A 13,949-nucleotide genomic window follows, 5' to 3' on the forward strand; every position below is an offset into this window, starting at 1 on the left:
GGAGGCTGCCTTTGGTGGGTGTAAAGCCACAACATCTGGAGTCCGGCCCTCTTTTCGGCGTCATTCTTCAGAGATCATCCTGAGGAGAGGAACTGTCCTTGTACGCAGGTTTAACCGACGCTGAAAAGCAACGCGCCACATAAATGCGTTCAGAGTTTTAAAAAACTCCCTGGGGAGTAAAATCTCTTGTTCATCCGTGTGAAAATGCTACACTTTAGCATACTTCTAAAAAGAGTACTTATTGCAGAAATAATATGCCTTAGTGCAACTGAATATAATTTTTTTTTTAAACAATTTTTTGGAATCTTGACTGCATGTTATTGTTAATTGTAATAAATTATAATTTAGTCTAGCTAAGTTTATATTAAATGCAATTAGATTAACTTTAGGCATTATTAAATACATTTAAATAGGAGTGCATCTTTATATGTAACTTCATAATTACCTACTTTTATTGTCTTTGAAGTATGGTTAAAGTGTAGGCCTACAATAAAATATTATTAAAACATAATGATTTAAAATTTACTTTAAAGTAATAATTTGACATTATTGCAAAGTTCACTTTGTGCTTAAGTGTGTTTAGAAACATGAAAGTGCCAATTTAGTGGCCTTTTATTTGATTAATATTACATTATCTGCAAGGTTTTTAAAAAATGTACTTTTATGATTTGAAGTACACTGCAAGTGCACAATCAATACAATTAAGCAAACTTTTTCACAAGGGCATACTCACTCTTACATGCAGTTTAGGATAAATCCTAAGGAAGTGAGAACTAACAGCTACAAAATAACTGTTACTGTTCTGAATTGTGTTGTTTTAAAATTATTTAAATATAGGCCTAATATGCTGGGCATATATTAAAATGATTAAAATGGTAATATTTAAAAGCTAACAAACAAAGCATTTCTGTTGGCCAAACCAATATTTTTCCTCCACACGGGACTTAAAGGGTTAGTTCACCCAAAAATGAAAATTCTGTCATTAATTACTCACCCTCATGTCGTTCGACACCCGTAAGACCTCCGTTCATATTCGGAACACAAATAAAGATATTTTTGTTGAAAGCTGATGGCTGAGAAAGGCTTCAGATAGGCCTCCATTGGCATTCAGTACATTTACACTCCCAAGACCCATAAAAGGCACTTAAAACGTCTTTACAAAGTCCATCTCACCACAGTGACTCTACAATAATTTTACGATGCGACGACAATAGTTTTTGTGCGCAGAAAATAAATAAAAATAACACCTTTATCCAGGTTGTTCTCGTCTTCCGTGTGTGCCCTCCACGACGCATGCGCGAGAATATGACGCAGATCCGGCGTTCGGACACATGACCCAGAAGTGATTTGTTTACAAGCAGAGGAAGACGCGCCTATCTAAGCTGTTGAATTCTACATTGATCGTGCTTTAGGTCTCGGCGTAGTTCTCAAAATCGGGCTAAAGTGTGCATTTCATGGATTCCCGAACCCCGGCGCTACGTCATATTCTCGCGCATGCGTCGTGGAGACACACACGGAAGACAAGAACAACCTGGATAAAGGTGTTATTTTGATTTTTTTTGGCGCACAAAAACTATTGTCGTCGCATCGTAAAATTATTGTAGAGTCACTGTGGTGAGATGGACTTTGTAAAGACGTTTTAAGTGCCTTTTATGGGTCTTGGGAGTGTAAATGTACTGAATGCCAATGGAGGCCTATATCTGAAGCCTTTCTCAGCCATCAGCTTTCAACAAAAATATCTTCATTTGTGTTCCGAATATGAACGGAGGTCTTACGGGTGTCGAACAACATGAGGGTGAGTAATTAATGACAGAATTTTCATTTTTGGGTGAACTAACCCTTTAACACCATGACAAAGGCCAAGCTGTCTGGGGAAGGACCTTGAGGGAGCCTCTCCGACGTATATGTGGAGTGGGCAGTGATGGGAATAACGGCGTTATAGATAAAGGGCGTTACTAACGGAATTATTTTTTTCAGTAAGGAGTAATCAAACTAATTACTGTTTCTCCCGTTACAACGGCGTTAGCGTTACTGAGAAAAAAAAATGCGGCGTTACTATAATTGAGCTCACTGAAGCGGTTTTCATCCGTGTGTTTGTGTTTGTGTGTGCGTGCGCGAGCGTGCCAGCCATGCGTGTTTGGTACACATCACTGATGATGATTGGTGGGTGGGAGACAAGGTTGAGGTTGATAGGTTGAGTTTACACCTATTTTTTTTACGGTCTATGGTTCACACACACACACACACATACACACACACCTATGACGCACACGCATATGCACAGTCAGCGATGGCAAGTCCAACGACTTCAAAGGTAGCTTTCGCAAACTGGAAGTATAAGTGCTACTTTTCCCTCGTTTAGGTGAAAGGTAAAACTTTTTATGTAACGTGCAACTTATGCCCAGGAAGAGTTTCTCCACGTTGGTGGCAAGTAATTCTAATCTACTGAAGTGTCTCACATCATCACAGGCCGCCACAAAATTAGTGGCTAAAAACCCAGGTGATAACGTGAGCTCCACTACCAAAGGAGTAGTATAGTACTGATAATATTTACACAATATTTGCACTATAGTAGGTCGACTGATAATATTTACAATAATGTATTGAATTTGATAGGTGTCTCTCACATTGTCCCACAGCAACATTACAATAGTGTACATTAATTTACGTTTTATAATAGTAATTTATTCTATTTAGTGTCCAATTCATTCATTTAACATATCTAATATTGGGGGCATCCAAGTTATTTGACATATTTGAACATTTGAAAAAAAAAAAAAAGTAACACAGTAGTTACTTTCCCTGGTAATTAGTTACTTTTATAATGATGTAACTCAGTTACTAACTCAGTTACTATTTGTAAGAAGTAACTAGTAACTATATCTAATTACTTTTTTAAAGTAACGTGCCCAACACTGGGAGTGGGTGCTGCATTCTTCGTCAGCCCAGCGGATGATGACACCAGTCTCACTCCCAACCCAGTGCCCAGCCAGAAACCACCCAGTTGCATGGAACATTTGCCTGAGCCCACTGCAGACAGAGGGCCCGAGTCTGACCAGGTGTGTGAGCCAGCAGTACCATCCGTCATTGTGGGAGTCAAAGTGGAGTACGAGCAATGCTCCCTCTAAATTTCTTTTCTCGCTGAGCAAAACTTTTCTCCTTTGGGCGGACATTTTGGTCACCTGGGTAAAAACATTCTTTACCTGTACAGCGTACGTAAATACACAAAAAAATGGGTTCAACATCCAGTTATAACTTTTAACTTTAATGTGCCATTCCTATTTTATTTAATCCTTGCTGCAACTTAGTGATATATTAAATAAAAAAACAGTTAATTCAGCAGTCACTAAATTAAGCACATTTTACAGTGCTGTTAACTGTAGTCTTCTTTACCAAGAAATACTATTAAAATCTCCCCCAGGACAGTTTAATTCTTTAAAATAATTAATATAATATAATATATTATGAAAAAATTAAGCAGTTACACTGAGATGGTTCTAAATGTGTTTTTGTACTGTAATTTATTGGCGACAGGCAGCATTAAACCATCAAAATTAAATGTTTGTGTATTGCTTATGAATTTCCAAGATTTTCTATATCAGGGGTTTTCAAACTTTTTAATGGCAAGGATCCCTATACAATCCCCTTGTGAGATCAATTCTTTATTAGGCGTACAATATAATAGCCTATAATATAATATAAAAGTGAATTGAAATATTTAAACTGATATATTATATCAGTTTAAATGCTTCAATGTGTTAAAAAAAACATACTGAAGTAATTAAATAGATCTAATAGCTAAATATGTTCAAGGAAACATGTGAACTCTTTTATAGTTATCTAAACATCCCTAAAACCCAAACCACACACAAATCTATTTAAACTGACGCGTGTTACTGAGGTATTTAGAGTTTGCACGCTACTCTTGTGTTAACTGTAAATGTCTGTTTTGTTACCGTGTCCATCATCTGTTATTTCCACCACATAATCAAGCCACTCTTCTTTAAAACAAGATGAGGTTTTATTTCACACGTCTTTGCGTTTCATGTTGCCTCTCATATTGAGCTATTTGGACTGCAAACACGACTCACTGCTGCTCACACGTGACATCATTGTCTTTCTATGAAACCTGTAAACCTGTTCTAACACGAGAGTGATACTAACTCTATAGCGGTTGAACAGAGCACTGCAATTATTTCTCATTTAAACTACAATCAGATGGATTTCTCCCCACATTTCGTGTCTGTGTCTCTCGTCTGCGCGGCATATTATTCTTTATACGCAGCCGCGGCATCACGTGCACAGCTTAGAGGGAACATTGAGTACGAGGGTACAGAAGTGAACGCGACCCACACTCCCGCCTCTGAGAGAGAGTTTCTGATGATCTTAATGAACTGTTGTTTTGATTTTGGAGAGGATGATTCCCTACCCCCCCGATCCCACCCAAATCAGACCCCTTATCCCCAGATTTGCAGATCCTGCCAAGCCTCCCTCTCCTGCCTCCTCTCCAGACCTCAGCCAGTCCTTCTACCCAGTCTCCGCTGTCTCCCATCAGCCCCTCATTTCCCCCTCAGCCTACTCTCAGTGGTACGGATTCACCTCGGGCGTGTGGATCTCCTGGCTCTGCCGCAGGCCGCTGAATCCACCTCGGCCCATCACCCTTCCTCCCTCGGCTCCACCAGGGACCATCGGGCTTTCGGCCCCACCAGCTCCCTTGGAACATCGGCTCCACATGGGTGAGATGTCGCTATTTCACCGCCACGGAAATCTGCCCCTCAACCATTATGGATCCACCCTCCCTCAGGCTCCGTTTCAGCCCTTAGTCACCCTAATTTAACCTAAGTCCTCTGGTACCCCACTTCCACCTCGGGGGGTTGTCGCTGCAGCTCTGTCGCGGACTCCGAAGTTTTCAGTGTCGCTCTGGTCAATCGGCTCTCTATTTGCGCTGAGGGCTCCACCTCCATCAACTCCATCGCCTTTGCTCGTCCCCAAGGTGGCTTTGAGGCCCTCACCACCATGGCTCCTCCCTTCAGCAACGCCGTCATGGGCCACCATCTTGGCTGTGGCCTGGCGCCTCCTGCTCCTGGCTTCTTCCTGGTTCATTCCATCATCTTTACCACCCTGCTTTCCTCAGTTTTCACCTCTCCCAGATTCCCGTCCTCCACCAGAACCTCCTCCCATCAGTGAACTGTCGGCACAAGGTCACGCCTTTACGGGAGGGGGTGGAGTATTCTGGCTGCCTTATTTGGATTATTCTGTTGAAATTATTAAAGACCGTGCTTTTGTGCCTAAACCTTCATCTTCGTTCATCTTCCTGCAACCGAGTGTGGCAATAGCCTTTATTGCATTATGTTTTGAGATTTTTTTTTCTTACTTTAGATACCATTTCAAATATCCACTGAGGTGTTCTTTTCAAAAACAATATATTTCCATTGTGACTGGACAACATGTCTACCTACACTTTTAGTGAAGTCAGTGATTGAAGTCTCACAGCACTAAAGCAGTGTCACTGTTAATCAAGATGTTCATTAGTAAAATCAGATTAAATCAATCAGAGACATAAGGCCAGAATACTTAACATGCCAAATGCCACTGTTCATACATCTGTGGGAGGTAATACAGATCAGTGCTAATATACTTATTAAATTGCAGTATAGTAAACTTGACAGATCAAGTTGGGCTGAAGCGTCTGAAGACTCTAAGGGTCAGGAGTAATCTATCAAAGACAAACAGAAAGATAACTTTATTGTATTTATTGTGTACTTTTAGTGTACTTCAAATCTTAAAAATATATTTTAAAAATCTATTTGAAGATATCATATTAATGGAATAAAAGGCCACTTAAAGGAGTCTTTGATTATGAGCACAAATGTTGCTGTTTGAGCATAATCAACATCTATAAAATTACGACACTCAAAGTTCAAAGCAAAGGGAGATATTTATTTTACAGAAATGTATTTTTAAGGACTACAACAAATGGCTGGTAGGGACTACAGCAAGCTTCTTCCCGGGTCGGTGACATCACAAACCCTAAAGTTCAGTAGCCCTGCCCACAGATTCAAGTAGGTAAATAACATACGTAGCGTGTATGTACATGTTCATAACTATATTTCTTAACACACTTAAAACCTTTAAACTTTTAAAAAGTACATTTTTACATAAAACTGTACATGAAGTATGTAAATAATTATGTTTTAATAAACTTTTGCCATGCTTTAAAGAAGTATCCACTTATTTTGATGTGTTGACAACATACACAAGCACATGTTTTAAGTTTTACTTTATATAATTAAAGATTTATATTTATTATATAATAATATAATAAATAAATACATTTAAATTTAATTTGTTAGTGTGTTATTTGATATTAAAGTTAATCGTTTTTAAATGTACTGTATCAAATTGCATCTTCAGCTTAACAAATAAATTACAAATTAAATTAAAAATAAATTGCAAATGTAATTACAAACGGGGCTATTTAAATACATGACATACAACTTTCAATAGAAATTATATTAAAATATATTTTGTTTATATCATAAATGCTTGTCAGTACATTCAATAGTACACTTGATCAATATGTAAAAGACAATAGAAGCAATTATGAAATTACGTATTAAAATGTACTTTAGTCCTACTTAAGTAGGTCAAAAACACTCTTACGTTCAACTAATTGCATTGAAAATAAATTTAAATTATATTTTTATTTAATTTAAAATAAATGCAGTTAAGTGTCTGGAAACATTACATTCAGCTTACAAAGTATATTCTTTTAAAGTGGGTAATACGAATTATTTTTAACAGTATACTTCTTTTTCACAAGGATAACCTGGGAGACACAAAACAGAAAGTAACTATAAAAAAAAAAAAAGTTGATCAAAAGTAGTCCTTAAATTCTCATAGTATACCGTTTGGCTTGGGTGTGTGACTGTGGATATTTTCTATATGGGAAAACAAGAAGCCTGAAAAGTGTCCGTTGGCTATAATCCCTCATAAAATACAAAGTATTAGGATTGTAACAAAAATGTTCTCCATAGTGACTGTAACACTATCACATTCATTCAACACATTGTGCACAACACTAAACAACAGAAAAATATGCACATGGTGAGCAGTCTTGAATAATATTTTCATTCAAGAAGCTGTTCTCATTCTCTTTTAAGGCCAACACAGAATTGCATTTGCTCACCACGCACATCTGTGTCCTTGCTGACGTGTAGTGATTCCCACCAGCGTGCGCATGCGCAGAGGCGCCTGCTGTATGACGCCGTGTACGCAGACACCGGTGCGCTGTGCTGGAGTTTGACGTGGCACTCTCGGCACGCAATTCAACATCAGAGGAAAGGACGCAGTTCATCGTTTTCTCTCAGGTAAGTCTCTATTATTTTGATATGTACTAATAAACAAACAAACCAAATATGTTTTTTGAAAGGCACCCTTATTTTGAATGTAGTTTACAAGCGCCATTCTTTAAATCATTTTGTAAGTTTGGCTTAAATGTCAGTTTCCGTGTCTAGCAAAAAATATTTCGTAACTTTGTATCAGCGGAGTGACAGCTGGTGCACACGCCTCCTTATTAATCAATCGATTTTGTCCACGGCATGTGCTGAAGTGTTTCAATATGGACTTTATTCAGTAAAGTCAGCTGTAGCTCACTGGAACATTACAGGTCTGTCATAACGGTCTTCGACGTGGCAGTTCGGGGCAATGGCAGACTGATACTGTACTGGTTTGTACTGTATCACTCAAGCATCTCTATTATGTCATCAGTCTTCTGATTATCGTATGTGTTGAATGATAACAAGTAAAATTACCCTTAGAGTTAAAGGCCTCTTGCAGAAATACTGACATGATTTCTCAGAAAGGCCACTCTTGAAAATAATTAGAGAGAAAGACCTGCCCATGTCCAGTTTAGTTTCAAATTTGTGTTTAGTAAACCAGAGGACAGCTTAGTATCTATTTGCTGTTGTTTTTATTTATTTTTTATTTTTAGCTCTGCTGTGTTACATATGGAGTTGGGACATTAGTTTATTAATAGATACAAAGTATATTTTAACTAGGCCTATAATTACATTGGAGGAATGTTAGTTATTTTATTGCATATTCTCTAAACGTTTTAATTCAGTAAATACCTGATATGTGATTAGCTGTGAAAAAACAATATTATATTTTCGAAAACCGTGTGTTTTACTGATTTATTTAAAATAAACAAAAAATATGAATCACCTTTATGGGAAATTCCCTGCATGAAGCATAACTTTTTATGTTTTTGTTATCAGTAGTGTACATTGGAGTTTTTTATGATACATTATCAAGTAGCATTTTTTTTTGGTTTTACTTCTATTTATGTTGCCTTTCATTCTATTACCAGTATTAACACCAGTATATTTAAAGGCACAATATGTAAGATTTTTTTATTAAAATATTCAAAATCCACTAGAACAATGTTATATATTTTGTTGACTTGTGTACTTACATTATCCCACATTATTTCCAAGAATTTTTAAATCCATAGAAATAAATAAGCAATTTTAAACAGGACATGGACTGTGTCCGTGCGTCACCTATCAATGACATAATACCTGCGGTACCCTCGCGTTTTTTCTTTTTATTAGACAGGTGAGCAGCTGTTTGGATACATTCATCGACAGAAAATTAATCATTGTTATACAGCTCAACACAGTTAGTCTTTTTGTTTAAATCTTGTTTTCGTGATTTACCGCGAGTACCATGTTTTACCATGCCTAATATCGATCTAGCTTTACTACAGTGTGCAACAAGTGTCTCATAGCAGCCGCCAAGCGAATACACAGAGAAGCATTATAACATAACTTTCAACACACTCAAATAAATGTATCTAATATGATAAAACAGCGCTGCGTTACCCCACTTACGCATGACCGGAAAAAGCGGAAGTGGTCGTTTGCGGCATAATAAAAGCTCCCCGAAATCCAGGCGTCATTAAACTACGCCTTTGTTTTGAATAAGTGACTTCTAGCGGCGGAAAATTACATATTGTGGCTTGAAACCAAGTGTTGGTATATTATCAGGACATGATTTAATTAAATACAGAGTTAAGACATTTAAAATATACAGTTACCAAAATTATTTCAATATATTGCTAGTACATTGCTGTATTATTTATGGTAAGTTATTTAGTTAATTCATTAATTTGATGGCTGGACACAAAATCAAACCATTATATTCACATTTTTAGTTTGTATTCTTGGCAAGATAGTGTTATCATAAAGTCCTCTTATCTCTAGTGTATATGTCAAAGGGTCAAAGTTCATGATCACACGTGCTTAGGGTTGAGTTAATGCTATCAGGGAAACTCACTGTAGAAAACATTTCATTATCTCATCTTTTTACAACACATTGACTCTGCCTTTCATTCATTCTTGCAAAGGAAATCTTCCCTTCTGAAAAAGAAGTGCGCTTAATTGTATTGAATGTGCACTTCAAATTTTAAGTGTTTTTTATCTTTAATTGCAGATAATATTAATTAAATAAAAGGCCACTTTTAAGACTGTTTATAACACACTAAGTACACTTTTAAAATGTGTTCTTTGTAATAATGAAAATTAAAAGCTTTACTTGTACATTTTAAAATCATTATGTTTTAAGAATCTTTTGTCGTACAGTAAATATTGTGATGTGTTGAATAACTTACTAAAGCACTACATTTTAATCACTGTGTGTAATTTTATATTATATTTAAAGTTAATATATTATTTTAAATTGCAGCTTCACTTAAGTGGCTCAAAAAACACTGTAAAGTTTAGGTAATTGCACTTGATATACATTTACAGTACATTTTAATTTGATTGCAGTCAACATGCAGTTAAGTGCCTGAAAACACGTCATTCAGCTCACACTAAAGTATAAGTACCCTTAGTATGCTAAAGTGTGCGTCTTTTGTTAGTGTTGTGCTGAATACAACACATAGAATGGAAGATTTGATGTTTTAAAACGAAACGTTTATGTCTATTTCCTGCCATTTCTGTGTATGTCTATTTTAAACCTGCAAAATGAATAGCGTTTGTTAGAAACATGTGGAACGTCACATTGCCAACATATCAAGTAGATTGTAATGCGGTCTGTTTTTTTTCACAGGTCACCTTTTTTGTCCCAGACTGGAATGAAAGAGGTATAACAGTAGGATGAGTCAGCAAGGTTACGTTGCCACCCCTCCATACTCCCAGGCCCAGGCTGGAATGGTTGGATACTCTACTGGATTTGGGAACCCCCCACCTCAGTCGCATTATGGGGCCTATGGATCCCCACCACAGGGTTATTCTGCCCCACCAACAGGTAAAATGAATCATCTTCTTTTTTTTCAGTTCTGTTGTTGTAATACTGGCAAGTTTCATCTTGTTCTTGATATAGGCGTCTCAGCAAAGCCTCAGCCTAAATAAACAGAGACTTAGGAAACTGTTCTTCATTATACTTCCATCTGATATAACATCCTCCATGTTCTCGTAAGGCTGTTTGATTATGCCAAAAGTTCATAATCTCAAAAATGTATCTCGATTAGGAGTTGGCGATATAACCAAATTGTATCCAATCCATGTATTTCCCAACTGGTTATGTGAACACTCGCCATTTTACAATAGTCACGTTACATGATTTGACTGATTTGGGCTTTTAAGAACGGACAAAAGTGCACCGCTTTAAAGAAAAACAGCAGAATCCGACACAATAAAGAAATACTTTCGTCTGGTTCCGCAGTGCAATCCTCCGCTAACTGCGCGCACCTCCCCAAACGAACGAGGCGTTTATACTTGACGTGCTCGCCGTTGTACTATTATTTGAAACGACAGAGGGCGACTCGGAGTGAAGAAGTAAGGTACACACATGAGACGGTTTACTTTAGTAAACTTTACCAAAACCACACTACAAAAGATTTGAGTAAAACCCAGTAAATCTTGAGATTATTACTTGTGACATTAAAATAAAATATATGGATATGAGAACATGTATGCATACAACTAAATTAACGATCTCTTAAAGGAATTATTGCACCGCTGCACCCATGGTACAGCAACAAAGTTCCTTGATTACTATGCAGGAATGAGAGTATAGTTCCTAGCCATATCGGTCTAGAAAACTTTTCATTTTCTGTCGGTCTTAGTACACGATGTAACTATACACATCACAACATGTAAATAGGAAAATGTTGGCGTTATTTTGTCACTTATTGAGCAGTAGGCTAGCTGGAGCCGTTTACCTCCAGTCTTTGTGCTAAGCTAGGCCAGCGGTGGGTGCGTCAGACAGAGTTATGGCACGCACAGAGATGAGAATGATACAGTATGTATATGGCCTTATCTAACTTATCTAATACGGTGAATAAGCTAAAGTCCCAAAAAGTCGGTGTGTTCCTTTAAACATTTTCTAATTTTACTTAACCTTTTAATTTAGTCTCGTGAACTTTTTTTTTATTAAAAGTGGATTTTTATGTTCATTAAAAAGGCCTATTATGCTATTGTAGGCTCATTTGTAAACATTAGCAACTACGTGAAGAGACATCATGCTCGGCTAGATTCGCCTCGAATTCGAGCCGAAAGAAAAAAAAAAAGCCCTGCACACCGCCAAATGAAATGGGGTCTTGTGCACTCAAAGCACACTACTGCCCACTCCGCGATTGACTTCATTTTTGCCACGTGCACCTTCGCGCTTGTGCGGACGCATAAAAGTATAAACCAAGCTTAATTGTTTTATCTCGATAATCATGTTTTCATTATTGTCAGAGAAGCCAAAATTTAAAAATTGCACAGCCCTATGTTCTAATAGACTAGTTGCATATTCTGTTGGTTACTTATTTTTCCCACAGTATTATGTGCTTGCATGAAATGAATGCTGATTTTCTAGGTGTGTTCAAGCCACCTGCCTCCTCTCCTTCTGGGATGCCTCCACCGCCAGTATCCAGCCAGTATGGGGCGAACATTCAGCAGAACGGGGCCCATCCCCCCAGGTAAACACTAGTTCAATGTTGTTGAAAGTGAATCATTTAATATGTAGCTCCTCCTAATATGTTTTTTTACTCCTATTAGTTTCGCTCCTCCTGCTGCTTCAGCTTCATCCATGTCTGCTTATGGGCAGCCTCCTCAAAGTGCGTTTTATAGTATGGCACAAGCCCCACCTCCAACTCAACAGCTGACCAATCAAATGAGTGCCATGAACATTGCAGGATATGGTAAGTTAGATGCCGTTTTATATGAATTTGAAGTTCAGATAGTGGATGTTTAACTGGCCCATTTTATACCCATTTACCATGATCTATAGGTCAAAGGCCTATGCAGTCTCCTTCAAGCTCAGCAGCACCACAACAGTTTCAAACATCACCACCACCTGCAATGGGACATCCGCCACTTTCTCCACCTGGACAACAGCCGTCTTCATTAGGATCTCTTCCACCAATGGCCACTATGGGTTCTATGCAAGCTCCACCAATGGGAATGTCTGGCCCACCTGGACCAGGTGTCCACCAACCACCACTTGGACCCCAAGCCTATCAACAGCAACCAGGTTAAAACTTGGAAATTCTGCAACAATGACAAAGCAGGGCTCCAGACTACGACCTTTTTTCCTGCTGGTGTGACTAGATTTTGTTAGAGGTCGCACTGGTGCGACCACCGCGGAGCCCAACTAATAAGAGCTGCCATTTCTGTCACATATGATAAACATCAAACGGCAAATGAAACGAAAGCAGAATGGGGCCGCGCTGCTCGTTTTATCTGTGCTGCGCGGAACGTTTATCAGCTCGGAGCAATAATAGACAGCGCGAGCTCATACATGGGCCGATCCCGTGACACCGTTAAAACACAGCACTGAGAGATCCAGTGAGAAAGCGCTTGAATTCACCACAGTATTAATAGCATTGCTACTGCGAGATCTAGCGCAGAACTCTCTGTTATAAACCACAGATATCAGATCAAACAGCCTTGACGTGAAAACCAGGAAAAACATTGAAACATTCAGGGGTTTCATTCCACAAAATAAACATTCACCATGGATTTAATGTGGTAATACCCCATGATATTGTGGAAGAAATAGTTGAATGTTTTTTTTGTTTTTTTTTTACATTATTCATCTCAGGGTTCTCACAACCTTTCGAGAGTGAAATTCACATATTTTTCAGCACGTAAAAGCTCTAAATATTATCAGATTTTAATATTATTTTTAATGTGATGATTTGTAAAACTAAAAGTTTAAAGGTGTAGCACTTTTATTTAAAAAAGACATGAAATTACCACTATAAACAGTAGATGGCGGCAGAGGAGCACTTATTTGACTTATTAGACATTTCACAAGAACAACAGTATATTTAATAAGAGTAGAATATTTACATTTCCCTATAAATATTAGATTTTTGTTGTCTGGCTATCATCAGACCAAGCTTAATCTTTTATGAGTGAACATTGGTCTGGGGAGTCTGCGCTGTGTTTTCTCCTGCACAAGAGGCGTGATCAAAGGGCTTAGTTCAAATGACGCTGTATGAAATTAGATAGTCCTTCAACCAATCAGACCACAAGAGGTGTGATCAACGGGCATAGTTCAAATGACTCTGTACGAAATTAGATAGTTCTTCAACCAATCAGACCACAAGAGGTGTGATCAACGGGCATAGTTCAAATGACTCTGTACGAAATTGGATAGTCCTTAAACCATTCAGACCATCGATCCATCACTTTTCTATCCATCATTGTGTTAAACCCGCCAATAGCACACCAGGTGGATAAGCCGGTTTGTGATTGGTCCCCGCAAATTTGTAACAGAAGCAGGATAGAAATGTGTACAAGTTTCCAGCCTGAGCTGCAGGGTGAAATCAAATCGCCGACAGATCGGGCTGGGTTTACCCAGTCTAAGATTTTTGCACATTACTGTTGTTACTAAAAGTTCATTTTATTTGCACATCAATTCAAGCTCAGTGCTTCACTGTTAAATTT

At 37.9% G+C, this 13,949-nt stretch overlaps 1 protein-coding gene across 1 annotated transcript in view; it reads left to right on the forward strand.

Annotated features, from left to right (window-relative positions):
• The first annotated feature begins 7,273 nt into the window (after positions 1 to 7,273).
• Positions 7,274 to 13,949, forward strand: part of sec24d (SEC24 homolog D, COPII coat complex component) — a 34,086-nt gene continuing 27,410 nt past the window's right edge. The window contains exons 1-5 of the mRNA XM_079810619.1: positions 7,274 to 7,370; positions 10,117 to 10,314; positions 11,872 to 11,974; positions 12,054 to 12,196; positions 12,286 to 12,528. Of these exons, the coding sequence (XP_079666745.1) occupies positions 10,164 to 10,314; positions 11,872 to 11,974; positions 12,054 to 12,196; positions 12,286 to 12,528 (640 nt within the window). The 5' untranslated portion in view covers positions 7,274 to 7,370; positions 10,117 to 10,163. The remainder of the gene's footprint in view (positions 7,371 to 10,116; positions 10,315 to 11,871; positions 11,975 to 12,053; positions 12,197 to 12,285; positions 12,529 to 13,949) is intronic.

Source organism: Gobio gobio (assembly GCF_949357685.1).
Source record: "Gobio gobio genome assembly, chromosome: 2".
NCBI classification, from domain to species: domain Eukaryota; kingdom Metazoa; phylum Chordata; class Actinopteri; order Cypriniformes; family Gobionidae; genus Gobio; species Gobio gobio.